This window comes from Carettochelys insculpta, chromosome 33, assembly GCF_033958435.1.
Source record: "Carettochelys insculpta isolate YL-2023 chromosome 33, ASM3395843v1, whole genome shotgun sequence".
Lineage (NCBI taxonomy): Eukaryota > Metazoa > Chordata > Testudines > Carettochelyidae > Carettochelys > Carettochelys insculpta.
The window spans coordinates 2,700,247-2,717,238 of record NC_134169.1 but is presented as its reverse complement, the minus strand read 5'-3'; the positions used below and the strand labels follow the sequence as shown (position 1 = coordinate 2,717,238).

At 53.7% G+C, this 16,992-nt stretch overlaps 1 protein-coding gene and 1 non-coding gene across 2 annotated transcripts; both read left to right on the top strand.

Annotated features, from left to right (window-relative positions):
• Positions 1 to 3,708: 3,708 nt before the first annotated feature.
• TRNAL-UAG (transfer RNA leucine (anticodon UAG)) lies at positions 3,709 to 3,790 on the top strand. Its single transcript has one exon. It is a non-coding gene; the product is annotated as a tRNA-Leu (tRNA).
• A 6,885-nt stretch (positions 3,791 to 10,675) lies between these two features.
• Positions 10,676 to 16,463, top strand: LOC142005150 (C-signal-like). The gene is made up of 6 exons (XM_074982839.1): positions 10,676 to 10,822; positions 11,667 to 11,718; positions 12,420 to 12,607; positions 14,270 to 14,428; positions 15,376 to 15,495; positions 16,350 to 16,463. The coding sequence occupies exons 1-6, from the start codon at positions 10,676 to 10,678 to the stop codon at positions 16,461 to 16,463; spliced, it is 780 nt and encodes a 259-aa protein (XP_074838940.1).
• The last annotated feature ends 529 nt before the right edge of the window (positions 16,464 to 16,992 follow it).

The window sequence follows — 16,992 nt, the reverse complement described above, 5'->3', positions numbered from 1 at the left end:
CCCAGCAACCCCCCACCCTCCAGGCTGACCCCTGCACAGCCCCCTGGGCATCATAGAGCCTATTTGTCCATCACAGCCAGGACAACAAGCAAAGGTGAGCTAAAAGGTACAGCAGGACTTGAACCCCTCATGGGAGCATTAGGAGACTCACAATAACCAGTTCATCTCACCAGCCTCAGTGGAAAGGAGCCATGGGCAGCTGCAGAGAGTTTGTGGTCTCTGGAATGAGCTGTGCGGGTCAGGACATTTGCTTATTCTGAGGGTCATGCGCTCCAGGGGTAGAACATTTACTAGTGCTCGTGGGTGAGTGCCCAGGGCTGGGGCTGGGAAGTGGCCATGTCAGTGTCTCACTCAGATCAATGCTGGAAGGGAGTTTAGCCGGTGAAAACAGCCCAGGGGCAGGGAAGTGTTTCCCTGGACTCTCCAGCATTTCAGTGGGTCTGGCTACTTTGGGGCCAGGACACTGACCTGTCCTGCTGCAGTCGTTACCCCAGAGGGGCTTGGGGTTTCCAGTCTCAGACACAGCACACAAAGCCGCCCTCAGCAGCACTGCAAGAGCCACCCCACAGTGTGGCAGCCGCCATGTGCAGTTTGACCTGAAAGCCCAGAGCTGCTCCTTTCCCACAAGGGCAGGAGTGTCCAGGGGGCCTGAAGCACTGGCCTGTCACCAGCATGTGAACCTTCAGAACATCCATTGTGGGTCAGAACAAAGGTCCCTCCAGCCCCATGTCCTCTCAGGGCCAACACCACGTGCTGCAGAAGGTAGCAGCCCGGCACCCCTGGGAGCTGAACCCAGCAGCTCCTGTGTGCTCCTTTCAGCTGTGGGGCAGGAGATATGTCCCAAAGAGGCTTTTCCCCAGCTGCTGAGAAGCACAGAAGAACTCAGGACTTGCCCAGGGTGAGACAGTTGAATGGAGACCTGCCCCAGGCCCTGTGGCTGGATCTATTGCTGTCAGGGGCAGAGAAACATTCCTTCCCCCTGCGGAAGTATCTGCTCTTTTCCCAGATGTGCACTGCCCAGCCCAGGAGCTGGGAGAGACCAGAGCACTGCATCAAGCCTTGGGGAACCAGCTCTTCACTCAGAGGCAGCTGCACCTGTGCCTGACCTCAGCTGAGTCAGGGCTGCCCCCTCCTTGCCAGGGAACTACACCCCTGGCTGTGTTTGGGGCCCTGCTTAGCCCCACACAGCAGCCCTGAAGGGGGCAGAGCTGAGTGGAGCTGACACTTCAGTCAGGCTTGGCACTTTCAGGGCAAATGAAATCATCCCACCCCCAACCTCTGTCAGCCAGAGCTCAGCTCAGCCTCACAGAGGTGTCCTGTGCTTGGAGTCTGCCCAACACAGGAGCTGGGAGGCAGCAAACTCAGGTGTGCTGGAAGTTGCAAACAATGGGGCTGGAAATCAACAAAGAAAGCTGCAATGAGGGTGGGATTTGAACCCATGAAGGCAGAGCACAATGGATTAGCAGTCAATTACCTTCACTACCTCATCTTCATGTGCTGCAAGTTTTTCATCCTTCCCAAAGTCAATCCTGCCAGGAACCTTTCTGCACCTCGCTGGTTGGCCAGGGAAACAGGATGGGCAGATTTGGCCCAACAGTTCTACTCTCACTCCTGTCCCCTGCAGTGCGGCTTCCTGGGATGAGCAGGGCCCCAAAAACAGCTGGGGTGCAGTGCCCCGGCCAGACATGGGGACGAGGTGGGGGAAGCCCTGGTTCAGCTGCAGCCACTGACATGGGCAGCTGCCTGTGAGAGAAGGGCCTGTCCCCAAGGCTGGCTCAGGGGCTCTGGTCTCTCCCAGCAGCTGGGATGAGCTGGGCTGTGCACAGCTGGGAAAGGGGCAGACACTTGCCTGTGGGGTTGAATGTCAAACTCCCCTCTCTCTGACACTGAGAGCAATAGATCAGCCTGCAGCACCAGCCACAGGGCCTGAGGCAGGTGTCCGTGTGACTGTCCCGCCCGGGAGCCCCTGGGGTCCTGTAACCAGACACAATCCCCCTGCTCTGCTCCATCTTGCCCCTTTTCGGTGCCTCTGAGCACACAGCACAAAGGAACAGCACAGTCTTAGAGCGTTTGAAAGCACAGACGCGCCTATCTGAAGCCCAGCGTTTAGATGCTTCAGAACACAGATGTGCAGTGTCAGCATGACCCTGGACTGAAGCGTACAGACAAGGGGGCTAACAGGCTAGATGTTGACCACAGGGCCTCAAATTGCCCTCGGCTGCTACCGGTAATTGAGACGCCCACACTTCATGCAAAACCGAGCTGCTGAGCCTTCAGCTGTACCCCTCGCTTTCCCAATGAGCCAACAAGACAGCAGGGGCTACAGGATGGGACATGAAGCAGGCGAGGCAGCGTATTGCCCAATCGTCTGCGAGTGTGACCCAGAAACCTACCACACGCTCTGTAGCACAGACAGACAGACGGACAGACACATCCTGCACCCAGCTACAAAGGCTGTTCACACACAGAAAAGAGGTTCTGATATTTGACAGCTAAACCATTTCCCTCAAATGTCATATTAAGTACATCTGCCCATCACACAGGCAGGTGGAGGGTTTGTGGTCCCAGTTGCTCACAACCGGACACATCCAAAGCCATGAACCACCAGCCTGGCTCAGTCACAAAGGGACAGTGGTCCCTGCTGCCCCAAGGCTGACAGAGAGCCCCTCAAGACCACCACTGCCCAGTCCACCCAGGACCTGCTCCTTACTCACTCAGACAGAGCTTTGCTTGTTTTCCTTCCACCCAGAATCCCACTTCTCTTCCTGGGTTACCAGGAGCCATTCCTGGAGCACCATTGGACAGGCACAGGATTCTGCCTCCCTGCAGCCAGCCTCACCTGCACAGGCTTTGGCAGGAGAAAGAGTGGTGCTCCATTAACTGCACTGAGGTGCTAAGCTGCTCTCCTGCCTGCCTCAGCTTTACTTCCTTCTTCTGCCCCGTTCCAGCCTCACTTCTTCCTTTAGCAAGTCACGCAAAGGAGGCCAGCAGGAGAGCCGGCCTCAGTAGGTCAATCCTCAAGGGCAGAGGAGGCCAAGACACAAGCCTCCTGAAAAAGACCGGCTGAACTTGTGTAGCTTCCCCAGTCTGAGAGCGACGTATATGCTCTGCTGATACCTCTACCCTTTTTCACACAGCAGTTGGGTTTACCCCGGAGACAGAATGAGACCAGCTCTTCTCAGCCCCAAAGGGGAGCAAAGCAACCAAAGCACTGCTGTTTTCATGGGGCTTTAAACAAGTACATTGCACGTGTAAAGCAAATGTAACAGCCACTCTGCTACAGAAGTTCTATCTGGGTTGGGTTCCCCTCCCATCACGTACATCCACAAGTCACTGCTCACCCTTGCCCACGTGGGGAGCCCTTCAAAGGCTCAGCTGCCAGAGCAGAGGATGGCAGCTGCACCCAGGAACTGTGACTCCAGCTTTAAGAGTATCATGACCAGTAATCCCTATCACCTTCCTCTGTGTGTCAGTGTGATCTGGGATAAAAAGCAGCCGAGAGAGACGTCAGGGGAAGGTTAGGATGTGCTAAAAGCCATCTTTTTGGAATACTGTGTCACAGCCCCCTTTTATTGAAAACATGCTGACATTTTCACTAGGTATGACATATGAGGCTTTTTAAAACTTCCTATGTACTCTTGGTGTAAACTGTTCTGAAACTCAGGAAATATCAAGAGAGGTTGATGCTCGCTGGAGGTGCCTTTTGTAGGCATTGTGGCCGAGTGGTCTAAGGTGCTGGATTTAGACTCCAGTCTCATTGGAGGCGTGGGTTCAAATCCCACCACTGCCATCTCTTCATGAACTGGAAGATGGATAGAAAGCTGCATTGATGGCCAGACCCCAAGTGTTGGAACTGACATCTCTGTTTGGAGATGGGTTTCAAATATAATGTCCTCATGATCAGTTCTCTGTCTTGCACGGTTCAACATCTTTATTGAAAAGCTGGATGAGGGGCAGGACTACACCCTTAGCAAACTTGCAGATGACCCTAAACTAGGGGAAGAGGTAGATCTGCTGGAGGGTAGGCATAAGGTCCTGAGTGACTTGGATAAATTGCAGGGTGGGGTCAAAAGAAATGTCATGGGGATCAATAAGGACAAATGGGCTGTGGCCACATTTGGCCAAAACCTCAAAATAACCATGCTAATGGCCAGCTGCTCTGCTGATAGGAATAGGGGGATTTCAAAGTCTGCGGGGTCCTTTGGAAACCTGCTTGTGCACCAAAAGGAGATGATGCCAACACCCAACCCCATTGGATGACTTCACCGTAGTTGCCAACACAACAAGATATTGCATCAGGAACTGGATTTGAGAGAAGGTCTGCCAGATCCAAACGACCACCTGTCTAGACTAGAGACCATGTTATGTCGTATTTCCAGTGCTTTCGATGTAGGATTTCTGCCAACAGTATAGTGGCTTATTCCATATTTGTTGCTGTAGTTAGAATCAGTTTTATTTTAAAATGAAGAGGCTTCTCAAGAGGGGAGGGAATGTGGTGCTTTAGGTGTAAGACTGCTTGTAACTACTAGAACTGTGAATCCAGGCTGCTGGCAGTCTGGAAACACAGAAAACATGAAGAAGAAGTTAGAAGATTCACAGGGGCCTTACAGAGAGCTACAAAATGGTGCAGCAGCTTTGTCAAGAGGTCTCACTTTTGGAAATAAAGTGTGTGGAAGTTTATTCGTGCCTTGCTTGTACGGTACCACAGGCTGGTGGGAGCAGGTCCCTCACAATCCTGGGTGTCCCTGAGGAGCGTCACACTCAGCTTAGAAGATTGAAAAGCTGAGTTCCCTTGTTCCTGCTCTGCCCTGTTTGTGTGCAAAAGGACACTTGCCTCCTCTGTCTGCCTCCACATCAGCTCCAGTAGCTCCGCACCACAGCAGTGGTTCACAATCCGTGACCTGTTTGCAGCTCAGTCAGCACCCACTTGTGACATCCTCACAAACACACAGGTAGTATTGGACACAGCCCACATTATGCACTGTGGTTTCATATGCAGCCTACAGTAGTGAACAAGTTGAGAACCATTGTGCTCGAGATGCTCAGAAGAGCCAAGTTTGGGTTAAAATTCCCCTCTGGCTGGTTCACCACCCATTCAGCCCAGCCCAGACTCTGGGAATGGGAAAGAAAGTAACTTCTGGAGGACATGAAATACCCTCAACAAGTTCAGCAGCTCCAGATCAACCAAGAGATTATCAGAGTGAGAATCGGGTGCTAGATAGAGGGGTCTGTAACTGTACCCGCTGAGCCCCAGGGGAGGGAAACCAGCATTCATTGCTTCTGTGAACTCCAGCACAGACAGAGAACTGCTGCCTGGTTCTTCTTTCCCCTGCAAGTTGTGTAGGGACAGAGGTCATCAATGGCCTTGGAAAGAAGCTGTAACATTTGTAAGTTCTCCCTGGTTGTTTACACAGCTTTTCATTCCTGTGCTGGCTAAAGTAGGGCCAGCCAGCCAGTCAGCTGCTCTGGGACTGTCAATAGGGCTGCAGGGAGTTGCCTCATCAGAGACCTTGGCTTCATTACCTGCTTGCCAGAGGGTGGTCTGGAGGGTTGTTACTCATTTAAACCCTGACAGTCTGACATTGGGATTTCTGAGTGCCCCAGAACACACCTTACTGTCTCCTCTTCACTAGCAAGTAGCCCCTTTTTGATTTTTTGTCACATGGCTGTCAGTGTGAAGAGGCACAGCGAGGTGAAGTGCATGCACGGTCCCCCGCCCTGCTCATGAACTCTCTGCAGGGAGACACCAGCTAATCTCCTGCTTCTCAGAAATTTTCTTCTTCCTGTAAAGAATGTGCCAACAGGAGCTTTGTACTGCTGAAGGATTTGGGGAATGTGTCCTCAAATGTAAAGGTGAGCCCATGTAATGCCTTGAAAACAAAGCCTGATGGGAGCAAGTGAAGCAAAGCGTTTTCATCTCTTGTAAATAGCTTGTTGTTGGAAAGTCACATTTTATGACTTTACCCAATGTAAGAACTGAGGAATCTCACCAGTGCTTGAAGTTGTTGTGGGCTACAGGGCACTCATGACTGCTGTGTCAGATATGGATTACAGAGGGATCCCTTCATGGAAACATTATGAAGTGAAAAAGGGTAGGACTAGTGGTTGATTCAGCTTGCTGGAAGCCTTTGGGCTATACAGCGGTAAAACTGGTTTGACTATTTCTTCCCCCCGCTGTTAGAAGGTGGACCTAAAAATGGGTCAATAACTATTCTGCTAGAATTCATCCTGGTGAATACCGAGATGCTGCACCTCGATGCAGAGCTGAATACCAGTGTGAATCGAAATCCCCTATGAGCTGGTAGCTGAAGCCCTGGAGTGCTTCAAACACAGGGTTCTGTCTATTGCAAAACCCACAAGACAGGAGAGGGACGTCTGGTGTGAGATGCAGCCAGCAGGTGTGAGCGGCGGGTGGGCAGCTGGCAGGGGATGCGGAACGCCGGTCCAGCACGAAGGTTGCGTTACCTCCAGTTCAGAGAGGGAATGCAGCAAGGGCCATGTCCACACTAGCCTGTTCCTTTCGGAAGGGGCATGGTGATGAGTGAGGTCGGAAGATGATAATGAGGTGCTGCCATCAACGTGCAGTGCCTCGTAAGCATAATGGAGCACAGGGCGATTGAAAAGTGCCACTTTCGAATCTTGTACCATTTGTTTGGGGGGGCCTGTCGAAAGGACCACCTATTATTCAAATGTCCCTTCTTCCTGTTTTGTTTTATGAAGGGGTGAGTGTAGACAAGTCGAAAGTGATGTGTCAGGGAGTGCAGGGACTGGGGAGACTTGGAAGTGGGGCATTTGAAGTGGATAGGGAGAAAGCTTGGGTGTGTGGATTGGCTCTTTCCAGTATAGGACGGCTGAGCCTGAGAGGGAAAGGGCACTGCTCCATCTGCTTGAGCTGGGATACTTACTTGAGGCTTGGTTGTGAACTCTGGGTGTGGTATTTTCCCCAGCTTATGCCATATGACTTTTCTGCCTCTTTCATTAAAAGCTCATTTTCTACACTCAGACTCTGTGCTTGTGAGTGGGGAAGCATTGCCCCTGCGAGGCACCCAGGGCTGTGCAAATTTCCCAGGCTTCTGGGTGGGGGCTCCAGCCGGTTCTATGTGAAATGGATGAAAAGGGACCCCTCGATGTTGAAACAGACCCTGGTTGCTGCCGACTCATTCTGACAAAAGGCTTACATTACACAGCTGTAGACCCTCTTATCAGACTGAGCTCCTTCATGAGTCCCTCAGTAAATCAAAGGGGTGACTATCCTCCAGTCTCTTTCACAGAGTACTAGAAGTGGAAGGGACCTCACGATTTCAACAAGCCCAGTTCCCTGCACGTTTCCTCGCACAGAGTCCCCAAATGTCAATCAAAACTCCAGTAGCTGAGATTTATTCCCCACAAAAAGATCATTTGCATGTATTTCGAGGTGATATTGGTGCAGGAGTCCAGAACTGTTACAAGAGAAAGAAAAGAGAAATTCCGGTCTAATTCCTAAATATGCTCATGCTGAGCCAGATTGGAAGGTTTCCCTTCCTCATAACTTCTAGCAGTTTGTGCTTCCTGGGATGCTTTTCTGATTAGGCCACGTCAAAGGCTTCTTTGTCTTTCCAATATTGTTGCTGCCTTCATTGTAGGTACAGGAGGAGAGGAGAAATGATCATGACAACGTCCCTTTCTTTACACGCTCCTCTGGGTGCCAGAAAGATCCTCGGTGTGTCTCAGAGCCAAGCAGCTCATGGTGTCCAGCCCATTGAGCAGCTGCCTTTCATGGCCATTGTGAACCTGTCACCTACATGTCCCTTCCTAGTGAATGACCAGGGATGGTAACTTAACATCTAGCTGAGTGTGGGTCACTGCTTTGTTGCTACTGCAGAGTTAATCTCTGGGCATTTCTCAGATTCTGAACAAAGAAAGAACAAACACAAAGAAAGAGCAAATGTTTTGTCTTCCAAGGTAAGAAACGTACGTTTTTGAGAGAGAAATTTATCCCTTATTGCTTCTACCTACCTGAGTGGCCTAATGGATAAGGCGTGGGCCTCTGAAGCCAAGGATTCTGTGTGCAAATCCTAGCTGGGGTAAAGCCCTTTTTCCTGACTGTCAATCTCAAGATAAATGAAAATGTGGGCTTTTAAAATCAGACAGGGTCACTTCAGCAATTGTGCATCACTGGTGCTCTTGAAGTGCCTGAGGTTGGCTTCATATGAATGAGTTGCTGCATATTCATATCACTGCCTCATTTGTATCTGTCATGGGGTTCAGGCTTCCCCAAACTCTGCACCCCATCTACAGGCAGGAGTGACTCTTACTCAGCAGGAGAACAGCAGGTTTATTAGCTGACAGGACACAGCATCTTACAGAGGAGTCAGTACAGCAGGCAGAGGCAGCCAGTCCAATCCATGCTGGTGAGAGGAGGCCCTGAGGGCCCCCAGAGCTGGGTCCTTCCCCCCTCCTTTGTCTCTCTCCCTCCCAGCCCAGACGAACTGCTTCCCACCTCCCAGTTTCAATTTAAACTCCTTGGGCTCGACCTCCCCCTTTGTCTGCAGTACAAAGGTGTTACCTGGTTGCCAACTTACCTCCAGCAGGAGCCCCACACCCTCTGTGAGCCACTCACATAAACACACACACATACCCCCCACATCACAGCATCTTCTGAAGTGGCACACTCCCATAGCCCCTGCAAAAGAGAGGCTAAAGTGGCCCCACATCCTGCATGTATCAGACAGAAGTTGGGCTGTGGAGAAGGAGAAAGGGGTTGCTTGAGAAGAAGCAGATCCTGAAAATAGGCCACTGTGGGAAAGGAAGACACTCAAAGCTGTGGGTACCCAAAAGGCTCCTGTTACCACCTGCCTTCAGCCTGAGGAGACGGATGGAGTGAGACCTCTCCTGCTGGCAGCACAAACACTCTCCTGTTCCTGCCCTGGGCTTTGCCGTTCCTCTGCATGCAAGTGACAAACACTCTCTTTTGAGTCATTGATCTTCAGACCCCTGCAGGACAAACCCGGCTTCCCCAGTTCCTTTTCCTCCCCACGTCCAGAGTGGTTTTACAAATGGAGTTTAATTAAACTTTCTCTCTCTGGAACAAAAAAAGCAGTAAAGTAGCACTTTAAAGACTAACAAAATAATTTATTAGGTGAGCTTTCGTGGGACAGACTCACTTCTTCAGACCAGAGCCATAGCAGAACACACTCAATATTTAAGGCACAGAGAACCAAAAATAGTCATCAAGGTTGAAAAATCAGAAAAAAATCATTATCAACGTCGGTAAATCAGAGAGAAGAGGGGCGGAACGGAGGGGGGGGGAGTCAAGAATTAGATGAAGCCAAGTATGCAAAAGAGCCCCTACAGTATCTCAGAAAATTTGCATCCTGAGTGAAACCACATGTTAATGTGTCGAATTTGAATATGAAAGAGTTCATCACGAGCATGGAAATTCTTTCCCAGAACAACCATTCCCATTGCATGGAGCACCAGTGCTCCACAGAGCAGCCTGGGAGTGACTGGCTGAGAATCAGCACACGGGATCATTTCCAGGGCAGAAGGCAATATGCTGCCTCTGTGATAGACCCAACCTGGAAAGCAGCCTATGGAAACTGGAAACACAGAAATGATCCAGGCGCACGGACAGGACAGACAGAATGCCTGTCCACACTGGAGCTGGGGACAGGAGGTGGCTGGCTTATGTCGGTGCACAGCAGCAGCCTGGAGCTCTTTGCTGCCTTTTGACTCTGTGCAGACGAGAAAGGACAACTTGTTTCCAGCCTCAGCGGAGGGTGGGGAGAAAAGAAGAGCTCTGCAAAGACAAGGGCCAAGTTATCCCTCCCACCCACCCCATATGCTGTGGCTGGAAGCAGCTCCTGTCCCTTTCCTCCCACACACATTACAAAAATTGCTGCTGGGCACATTGTGATGGGAACCCTGACAAAAATCTGGGCTGGGCGTGTGACCCTGCAGGCTGCGTTCTGCTGGAATCCAACTGAACTTGCTCAAACTTGAGGAATTTTACAGGTGTCCCATATTCAGCAAACGGAAACACGGTCACTCTCGGGAAAGTGCTGCCTTGGATTGTGGAAGAGACTCCTTGAGAAGAACCCGACCTTGTCTCTTGCAACAGTGTAAGATCTTCTCCAGCTCTAGCGGGGCTGGGTACAGGCACCTGACCCATTGTCATTGCCTCTACAAATACACGTCTACATCCTTAGCCGTGCACAGCCTTGCCCTCCGCTTTGGAGCCAAAATCAACAAGCCACAGAACTCTACTGCAAAATCCTGGCCTCCATCTACATAATCTTACAGTCCTTCACCCAGTCCCACTTTCTCCCTCTTCTGCGTACAGCACCTCTGACAGCTGTGGAAAATGGATCTTCATTGCAGTGACTCCTCGGTCACAGCACGGTCACCGCAGTGGTGTTGCCCTTCTGCACAGGAAGGCAGCCAGAAGTTGATTGGCCCTGCACCAAAACATGAGTAAGTAGCAAACCAAACCAAACCGACCAACCCGCTCACCTGAGAGGAGGAGTAACAAATAGACAAATAAGGTCTGGCGTATTGGAGCACTTTCTGTTTTGTCACCTGATAGCAGCAGAGTTATTTCCCTGGATGTATCATTCCATAACCCCAGCTGTGAGCAGGCAGGGAACTCAGGGCTCTGACTAGTGCAGCTCTCACTGAGTAGAGGCAGGGAGGTGCCATGGCTGGTTTAAATCTCCGCAGTGTTCTGGTGACAGGGGCCAATCAAGGAATCGGCCTGGAACTGATCAAGCAGCTTCTGGGGAACTCCAACCCACCAGAGTGGGTCTTTGCCACCTGCCAGGACCCAGCAGGGGAGCAAATGCAGGTGAGAACGGGGCAAGGGGGGTGGAGTTAGCAGTAGCTGGAGGGGGAAGCAGAAGCTGCGCAAGGGGCTTCCAGTGTTGCAGCACTTGGGGCTGAGACCCACACACTGGAGCAGGCAATGACTGCAGACCCTTCTCCAGCTCGAAGGTGCACAGTTGCACCCCAAACCCTCTACACCTGGCAGCTCAGGTCCCAGAGCAGTGAGGATGTGGCAGCATTTGGTGAGCCTGGGGCACCGACCCAGGGGCTGTGGATCGTCTTGCCCAGCATAGGTGAATAATGACTATAGCACAGCAATACCCAGTCCCACCAGCCTCCAGTGAGCCTAATTCATGAGTCTGACACCTCCCTTGTCTGCCACTACCTCAGGTCCTCTGTCTTCTCAGCTCTGCTCCCACACCCAGCCTGGAGAACTGCAGATTCTGAGTAACTTCTGGGTCATGGCACCAGCTCCTTCCACAGCTGACAAAATCCCCACTCACAACCAACTCCTGAGAACTTGAGACACTGCCAGATCCCAGCGGCTGGGGGGAACCCCCCTTACCTCCCCTGGGGGAACTGACCTCCAAAAGCCTCCTCCCAGTCCCCATGAATGATGGGGAAGTGATTTGTGTCCCAGACTCCATCACACTGAGTTAGACAATGGCACTGGAAATGCTCAGGGGCAATTAGAAGCCTCCTACTGGTACAGAAACCAGGGCAGGTTGTTGTACAAGGAGGCTTGGTGGAGAAAAGCAGTTAAGACATTGACTTGGTTCCCAGGGTCAGTGGGGATCTGGATCCTGCCCAGCATGGCCCTGGGCATGGGCCCAATGTCAATAACCATTTACTTCATTCTTTTTCAGGAATTGCGGAAGCTGGAGGCCAAACATCCGAACCTGGTGATCATTGCGCTGGGTGGGTGCCCGGCCCCAGGCCCAGAGCTGAGGTTCCATCTCCCTGCAGCATGTTCTTCCTGTTCCTATCCCCCTCTGCATCCCCCCTCCCAGGTTCACCCAGTCCCAGTGAGGAGAACAGGACCAGAGTCAATAATCGCTGAGAGCTCATTGATACCTTCACCAGCCCCAGAGGAGGCAGGTGTGAGTGGAAATTCTGGCAGGGTTGGTTGGCTCTGGAGAGGCTGGAAAGCCCCAGGACCACCATGTGGCAGGTTCCTCCTGTGAGAGTCACACATGGGCAGCTCTGTCTGGCATTCCCACCTCTGGGATGGAGCCCTGCACGTCCAGCTGGGGACTTCTCTCACCTACAATGCATCACAAGCAATTCTAAATCATCCACTTCCTTTGTCTAAGTGAGATCAACTCCGCGCGTATGAACTAATCACCAACTCCAGCACATTTCCATTTTCTGGGCTACTCAGATTGTCCAAGGAACTGATCATAATTGTCTCTCTGAACTAGCTTTTCCTCTTGTTGCTCCAGCACAGCTCCCCATGCCTGGACCCAGCAGCAGTCCCCAACCCCCACCTCCTTTCCCCAACCCCTCTCCCACCTCTGAGCCCAATGGAAGAAGCCCTCTGGCCCAGGGGGCTGTGCTCTGGTGGGGGTGACATCGGAGAGGAGGAATCATGCTCTTGACCCCCTGCTCTGTCGCTGTAGATGTCACAGAACCAGCCAGCATCAAGGCGGCGGCAGCCAGAGTTGAGACACACCTGAAAGGCTCGGGGCTCAATCTGCTGATAAACAACGCTGGGATAGTGAAGTTGAACACACTGGAGTCAGAGACACCAGAGGACATGGCCCTGGTGTACGCGACCAATGTGACGGGGCCCTTGCTGGTGAGCCAGGTAAGGGCCCTGACAGAGAGCACGTGGCCAGATGCACCAGGGTTTGACAGTGCTTGGGCCAGGAGTCCTCCCTTCCCTGGGTTTGGGTCACTGGGTCAATATGGGGCCTTGGCTGGGAACACAAAGGCTGCAAGTGTATTGAGGGACTTGAACCTCTCAGAAATGAAACCTCACCCCAGATCCCTGCATGGCCCTGGCTCTGCACACACACTGCTTCAATCCCTCACTTTTCACACCCAGAGCATCAGTGCAAGGACAGCATCATTCATGAAGCCCCAGTTCCCTTACTTGAGAGACCTCTGTCTCCCCAGTCCCACCACTATGTGTGGCCTTAAGAGGACTCTCTCCCCATCCCCTCAGATGTGGCCCAGCCGGCAGAGGGGCATCTGTCTGCTCCGGGGCTGAGGGTGACTGCAGCACGGAGCTGCGAGATGGTCTCTGGCTGGCCGGGCTGGGGCTCATGGACGTAGGTCCACAGCCAGGAACTACGGCCCTTCGAACTGTGAGGACAGAAACGTGTCCTTTCTCCTTGACAAATAGTCCCCAGTGGGATAAGCAGCAGGAAGGGGCTATCAGGGCTGGTTCCCTCTTTTACCAAAGGCACCGAGTGCTTGTGAGCATCTCTGTAAAGCCCCTGGACACCCTGGGCAGCCCATGAGGCTCACAAATGGGCACCTGGGTCTGAGTGGCGGCAGGAACTGGCACAAACTCGACAGCCCAAAAAATGAGCTTCCCCGTGTGTTCACTACACACCCATCTCTGCTGGTGCTCAGCAGACTGATGGCCCCAAGTGGGCTCACTCCAGGTGCCATACGAGCTGCAAGTGGCAGCGCACAAGGGGCTGGGGGGGGGCAGGACAGGCTCGGAGGGCTCCACGCTGGGTGGGTCTGTCACTGGCCTGTGTACAGAGACCGAGTGTGGAACAGGCCGGGGAGTCAGGGCTTGTGTGGCCAGAGGCGGGGGGTTCAGGCACCTGCTGCGGAGACGGCACAGACCAGTTAGCTTCACGCCAAGGGCAGCTGGTGGGGAGATGCCTCAGAGCAGAGGAAAGAGATTCTTCCAACCCCGGCAGGGCTGTGGGGAGGCTCTGTGCCCTCCCTGGTCCTCATCCTTCCACTCCTCTCCCCACACACCCTGGCTCCTGGCCAAGCCACAAGCTGTAGCCTGGCTGGGCAACTCAAACCATTGACCTGCCCAGGGTAGGCAGGTGGGGGAGCAACATCCAGCCTGAGTCCCTGATCCCGGGGCCTCCTGCTCAGGATATAGGGGGGGTTCCCAGAGATGTCCACATGACTCTTCCCCTGCCCTGGCTCTGGCTTGCAGCCTTGCCCAGCAAAGACTCACAGCTGAGGAGCTGCAGCTGGGCCATGCTCAGAGCCATGTGGGCAGCTGTGGGGAGCCGCAGACCCCCCATCTATCTGCCCTGGATGGGGACTCTGAAGGCGGGAACATGAGTTGGGTCATTCTGGGCTCCTACCTGGGCATGAGCAGGGTCCACAGCTCCCCACACCTGCCTGTGTGGGGCTCCTACTTCTGGCCTGGCCAGGGGCTGGGTTTCAGGGGAAAGAGCAGAGACCCACCGCATTCTAGTGGCTTGTCTCACGAGCACGAGGCTGGTTCCTTTTCTGACCTCACGGCTGCTCTGCTCTCCCCACTGCCCAGGCCATCCTGCCCTTGCTGAAGCAGGCTGCCCAGGGAAGCCCCCAGACAGGACTGAGCTGCAGCAAGGCGGCCATCGTCAACATGTCCAGCGAGGCTGGCTCCATCCGGAATCTCTACCTCTGGCATCTGGGACAAGTCATCTCCTATCGCTGCAGCAAGGTACAGGGCACACCCAGCAGGGCCGGACTGCTGCCTGGGTCTGCTACTTGCACAAACCCCTGTCAGTCGGTGTCTTCCCCTTGTTCCCCATCCTACTGCCACCACTCCAGCCTCCAGCGCTGTGCTGGGCAGGGCTGGCAGATTTTTGTCTGCCTGCAATTCACTTGGGCTTCAGATCAGAGTTCCCATCCGGTGAGGAACTTTCTGTTGTGCCTGTATCCCGCTGGAGAAATCCTCACACTCTGAGGGGCCAGGGCAGCTCAGCCCCCGTCCAGCCAGTCTCAGCTCAGGGAAGGTCACTGCGGAGCTATGAATTCTATCCCCCCTGGGGTGGACATACCCCATTTTGAGACCATCCCCAGTTCAACTCAAGGGGGTCAGATCCTTGCTGCGTCTGGCTCAAATGTCGGGTACCCCAAAGGAGCATCGATGTCACATTTCCACTTTCCTCTAACTGCCCAGATCCTGCATAACAGAGAGCGGCCTCAGCACAGCTCTCATGTGTGCTCACCTGTCACGGCTCACTGCAGGCCTGTCAGCATCAGTGGCTCATCAGAGTGCAGCCACACCTGCATCTCGGTGGCTTGCTGTCCTCATTGAGCCCATCAGAGACTGCAGCTCCCACGAGTGTTTTCTTCTCACTAGTGTTTCTGACAGGCTGAGTCCTTGGGCAGTCATCCTGGAAAAACTCACATGCCACCCAGGTGATCAGCAGAGCGCGCACAGCCGGCAGCGTGTGTTTTCATTGGTGGGTGCCATCCACACATGCTTCAGTGCACATAAAGTTTATTCTGCACATAGAAGGACAAAAACAAAAGGAGCTCTGCTCTCACACCTTTGTCTCTCTGTCTCTCCCATCCCTCCCTTCGGGAGGGTGGGTCGTTTCCTACAAGGCTCATTCCCTCCCACACACTCTGCTGTCTCTGCTCATGGTGTCTCACCTGCAGGCTGCTCTGAACATGCTCACCAAGTGCCAGGCCTTGGGGTATGGTGGAGACGGGATCCTGAGTGTCGCTGTCCATCCTGGCTGGGTGCAGACAGACATGGGGAATTCTGACTCCATCCAGGTAGGTGCCTCGCTCGGAGAGGACAGTGATTGCCAAGTGTTAGGAGCAGATGTTTATTGTAGGGGTAATGGCTGTGCTGGAACCCATCCTGCCCTCCGCCTCTGCCCTGCGTGGAGGGATCGTGTCCCACTCAGAGGCCCTCAGGGATTCCATGCTGTGCTCTGGGCTTCCAACCTCCTGCTGCCGCTTGCTTGGTTCCTCAAGCTGCTGGCATCCCAGAGTGAAGGTGAGCAGAGCTGCTGCTGCTGCTGCTCTGGGGTTTTTATGGGCACCAGCTCACAGGTACTTGCATGCAGTCATGTCTGTGCTCTCCACCCAGTATCTTCATTTACCCCCAAAGCCCAAAGCCCATCCTGGACTCTGGACAACTTCAACTTACCACTCTCTAGCCAAGAGCTGAAACCCACTCCAGCTCCCCAGCCCAGATCGGGGACCCCCATCCCCACACCCACCCCCCAGTCCTGAGCACCTTCCACATCTTCTGGTAGCCCAAATCCCTAATTTCCAGCATTTCCCTAAAGCCCAAACTCCCAGGCAGAGCCCTCACACTCCTGCATCCCAACCCTCTGTCCCAGCCCAGAGCCCCTCCCCCACTCACACCCCTTGGCCCCACTCCCACCTCATGAATTGTGTTACGTGCACCAGGGTGAAGGTCATGCATCACAACACAGCTGTGTTTTGCACACCCCCTGCCTTGGGACACACAAGAAAATTCATGCCACTCAGGGGAGGGACAGTTCAAGGGAACTCCAGCTGGGCCAAGGGCTCAACTTGGTCCTGTCTCTGGGCCCCTGGGGTCCTGGGATGCTCCCAAAGTCAGCTCCCCCACCTCACTCTGCTTCCCCCACCCACAGGCCCCAGTGACGGTGGAGGCGAGTGTCAGAGGGATGCTGCACGTGCTCTCCACGCTCTGCGAGAAGGACAATGGAGGCTTTGTGAACTGGGAAGGGAAAGTTCTTCCTTGGTGAGATGTTCCCAGCCCTGCGCCAAGAGCCCTGGGCCAGGCTTTTCCAGTGACCGTGCTGTCAGCTGTGCCTCTGGCCTCAATAAACCCACTGAGCTAACGCAGGGGCCCTGACTGAGCCTGGCCTGGTCTGTCCTGTCCTGGAAGCCACCGGCTGCACCTGGGTGGAGATGCCATGTGACCACTGGTTCCTCCCTCCTCAGCCAAAGCCCAGAGCTGGTCTGTGAGGCAGGAGCTTTGGGTGTCCAGCTGGGAGAGGGTGGCTGAGAGTGAGGAAAACACCCAGGACCTCACTGCTGCAGGGAAGAGGCCCAGGGAGAGCTCACAGGCAATGACACCCCTTCTCCCGCACTTGTGCAGTATATTGAATTAGCCACCCTGAGTTATCTTGGCCAATGCTACCTAACCTGGGCCAAGAAGCCCCTGCCCCCGAGGCAGCGCAGGGGGCACTGGGAGGGGGAGGCCAGGAGCCTCTGGATACACTGGGTGTCTCTCTTCATCAGTCTGTCATACAGGAGGATTGTCTGGGCACA

Excerpts from the sequence above, each read along its gene's own strand:
- LOC142005150 (XM_074982839.1), top strand. The coding sequence starts at position 10,676 with ATGGCTGGTTTAAATCTCCGCAGTGTTCTGGTGACAGGGGCCAATCAA. Across the intron at positions 12,608-14,269 it reads GGCCCTTGCTGGTGAGCCAG|GCCATCCTGCCCTTGCTGAA; the intron begins GTAAGGGCCCTG and ends CCCACTGCCCAG. Across the intron at positions 14,429-15,375 it reads TCTCCTATCGCTGCAGCAAG|GCTGCTCTGAACATGCTCAC; the intron begins GTACAGGGCACA and ends TCTCACCTGCAG.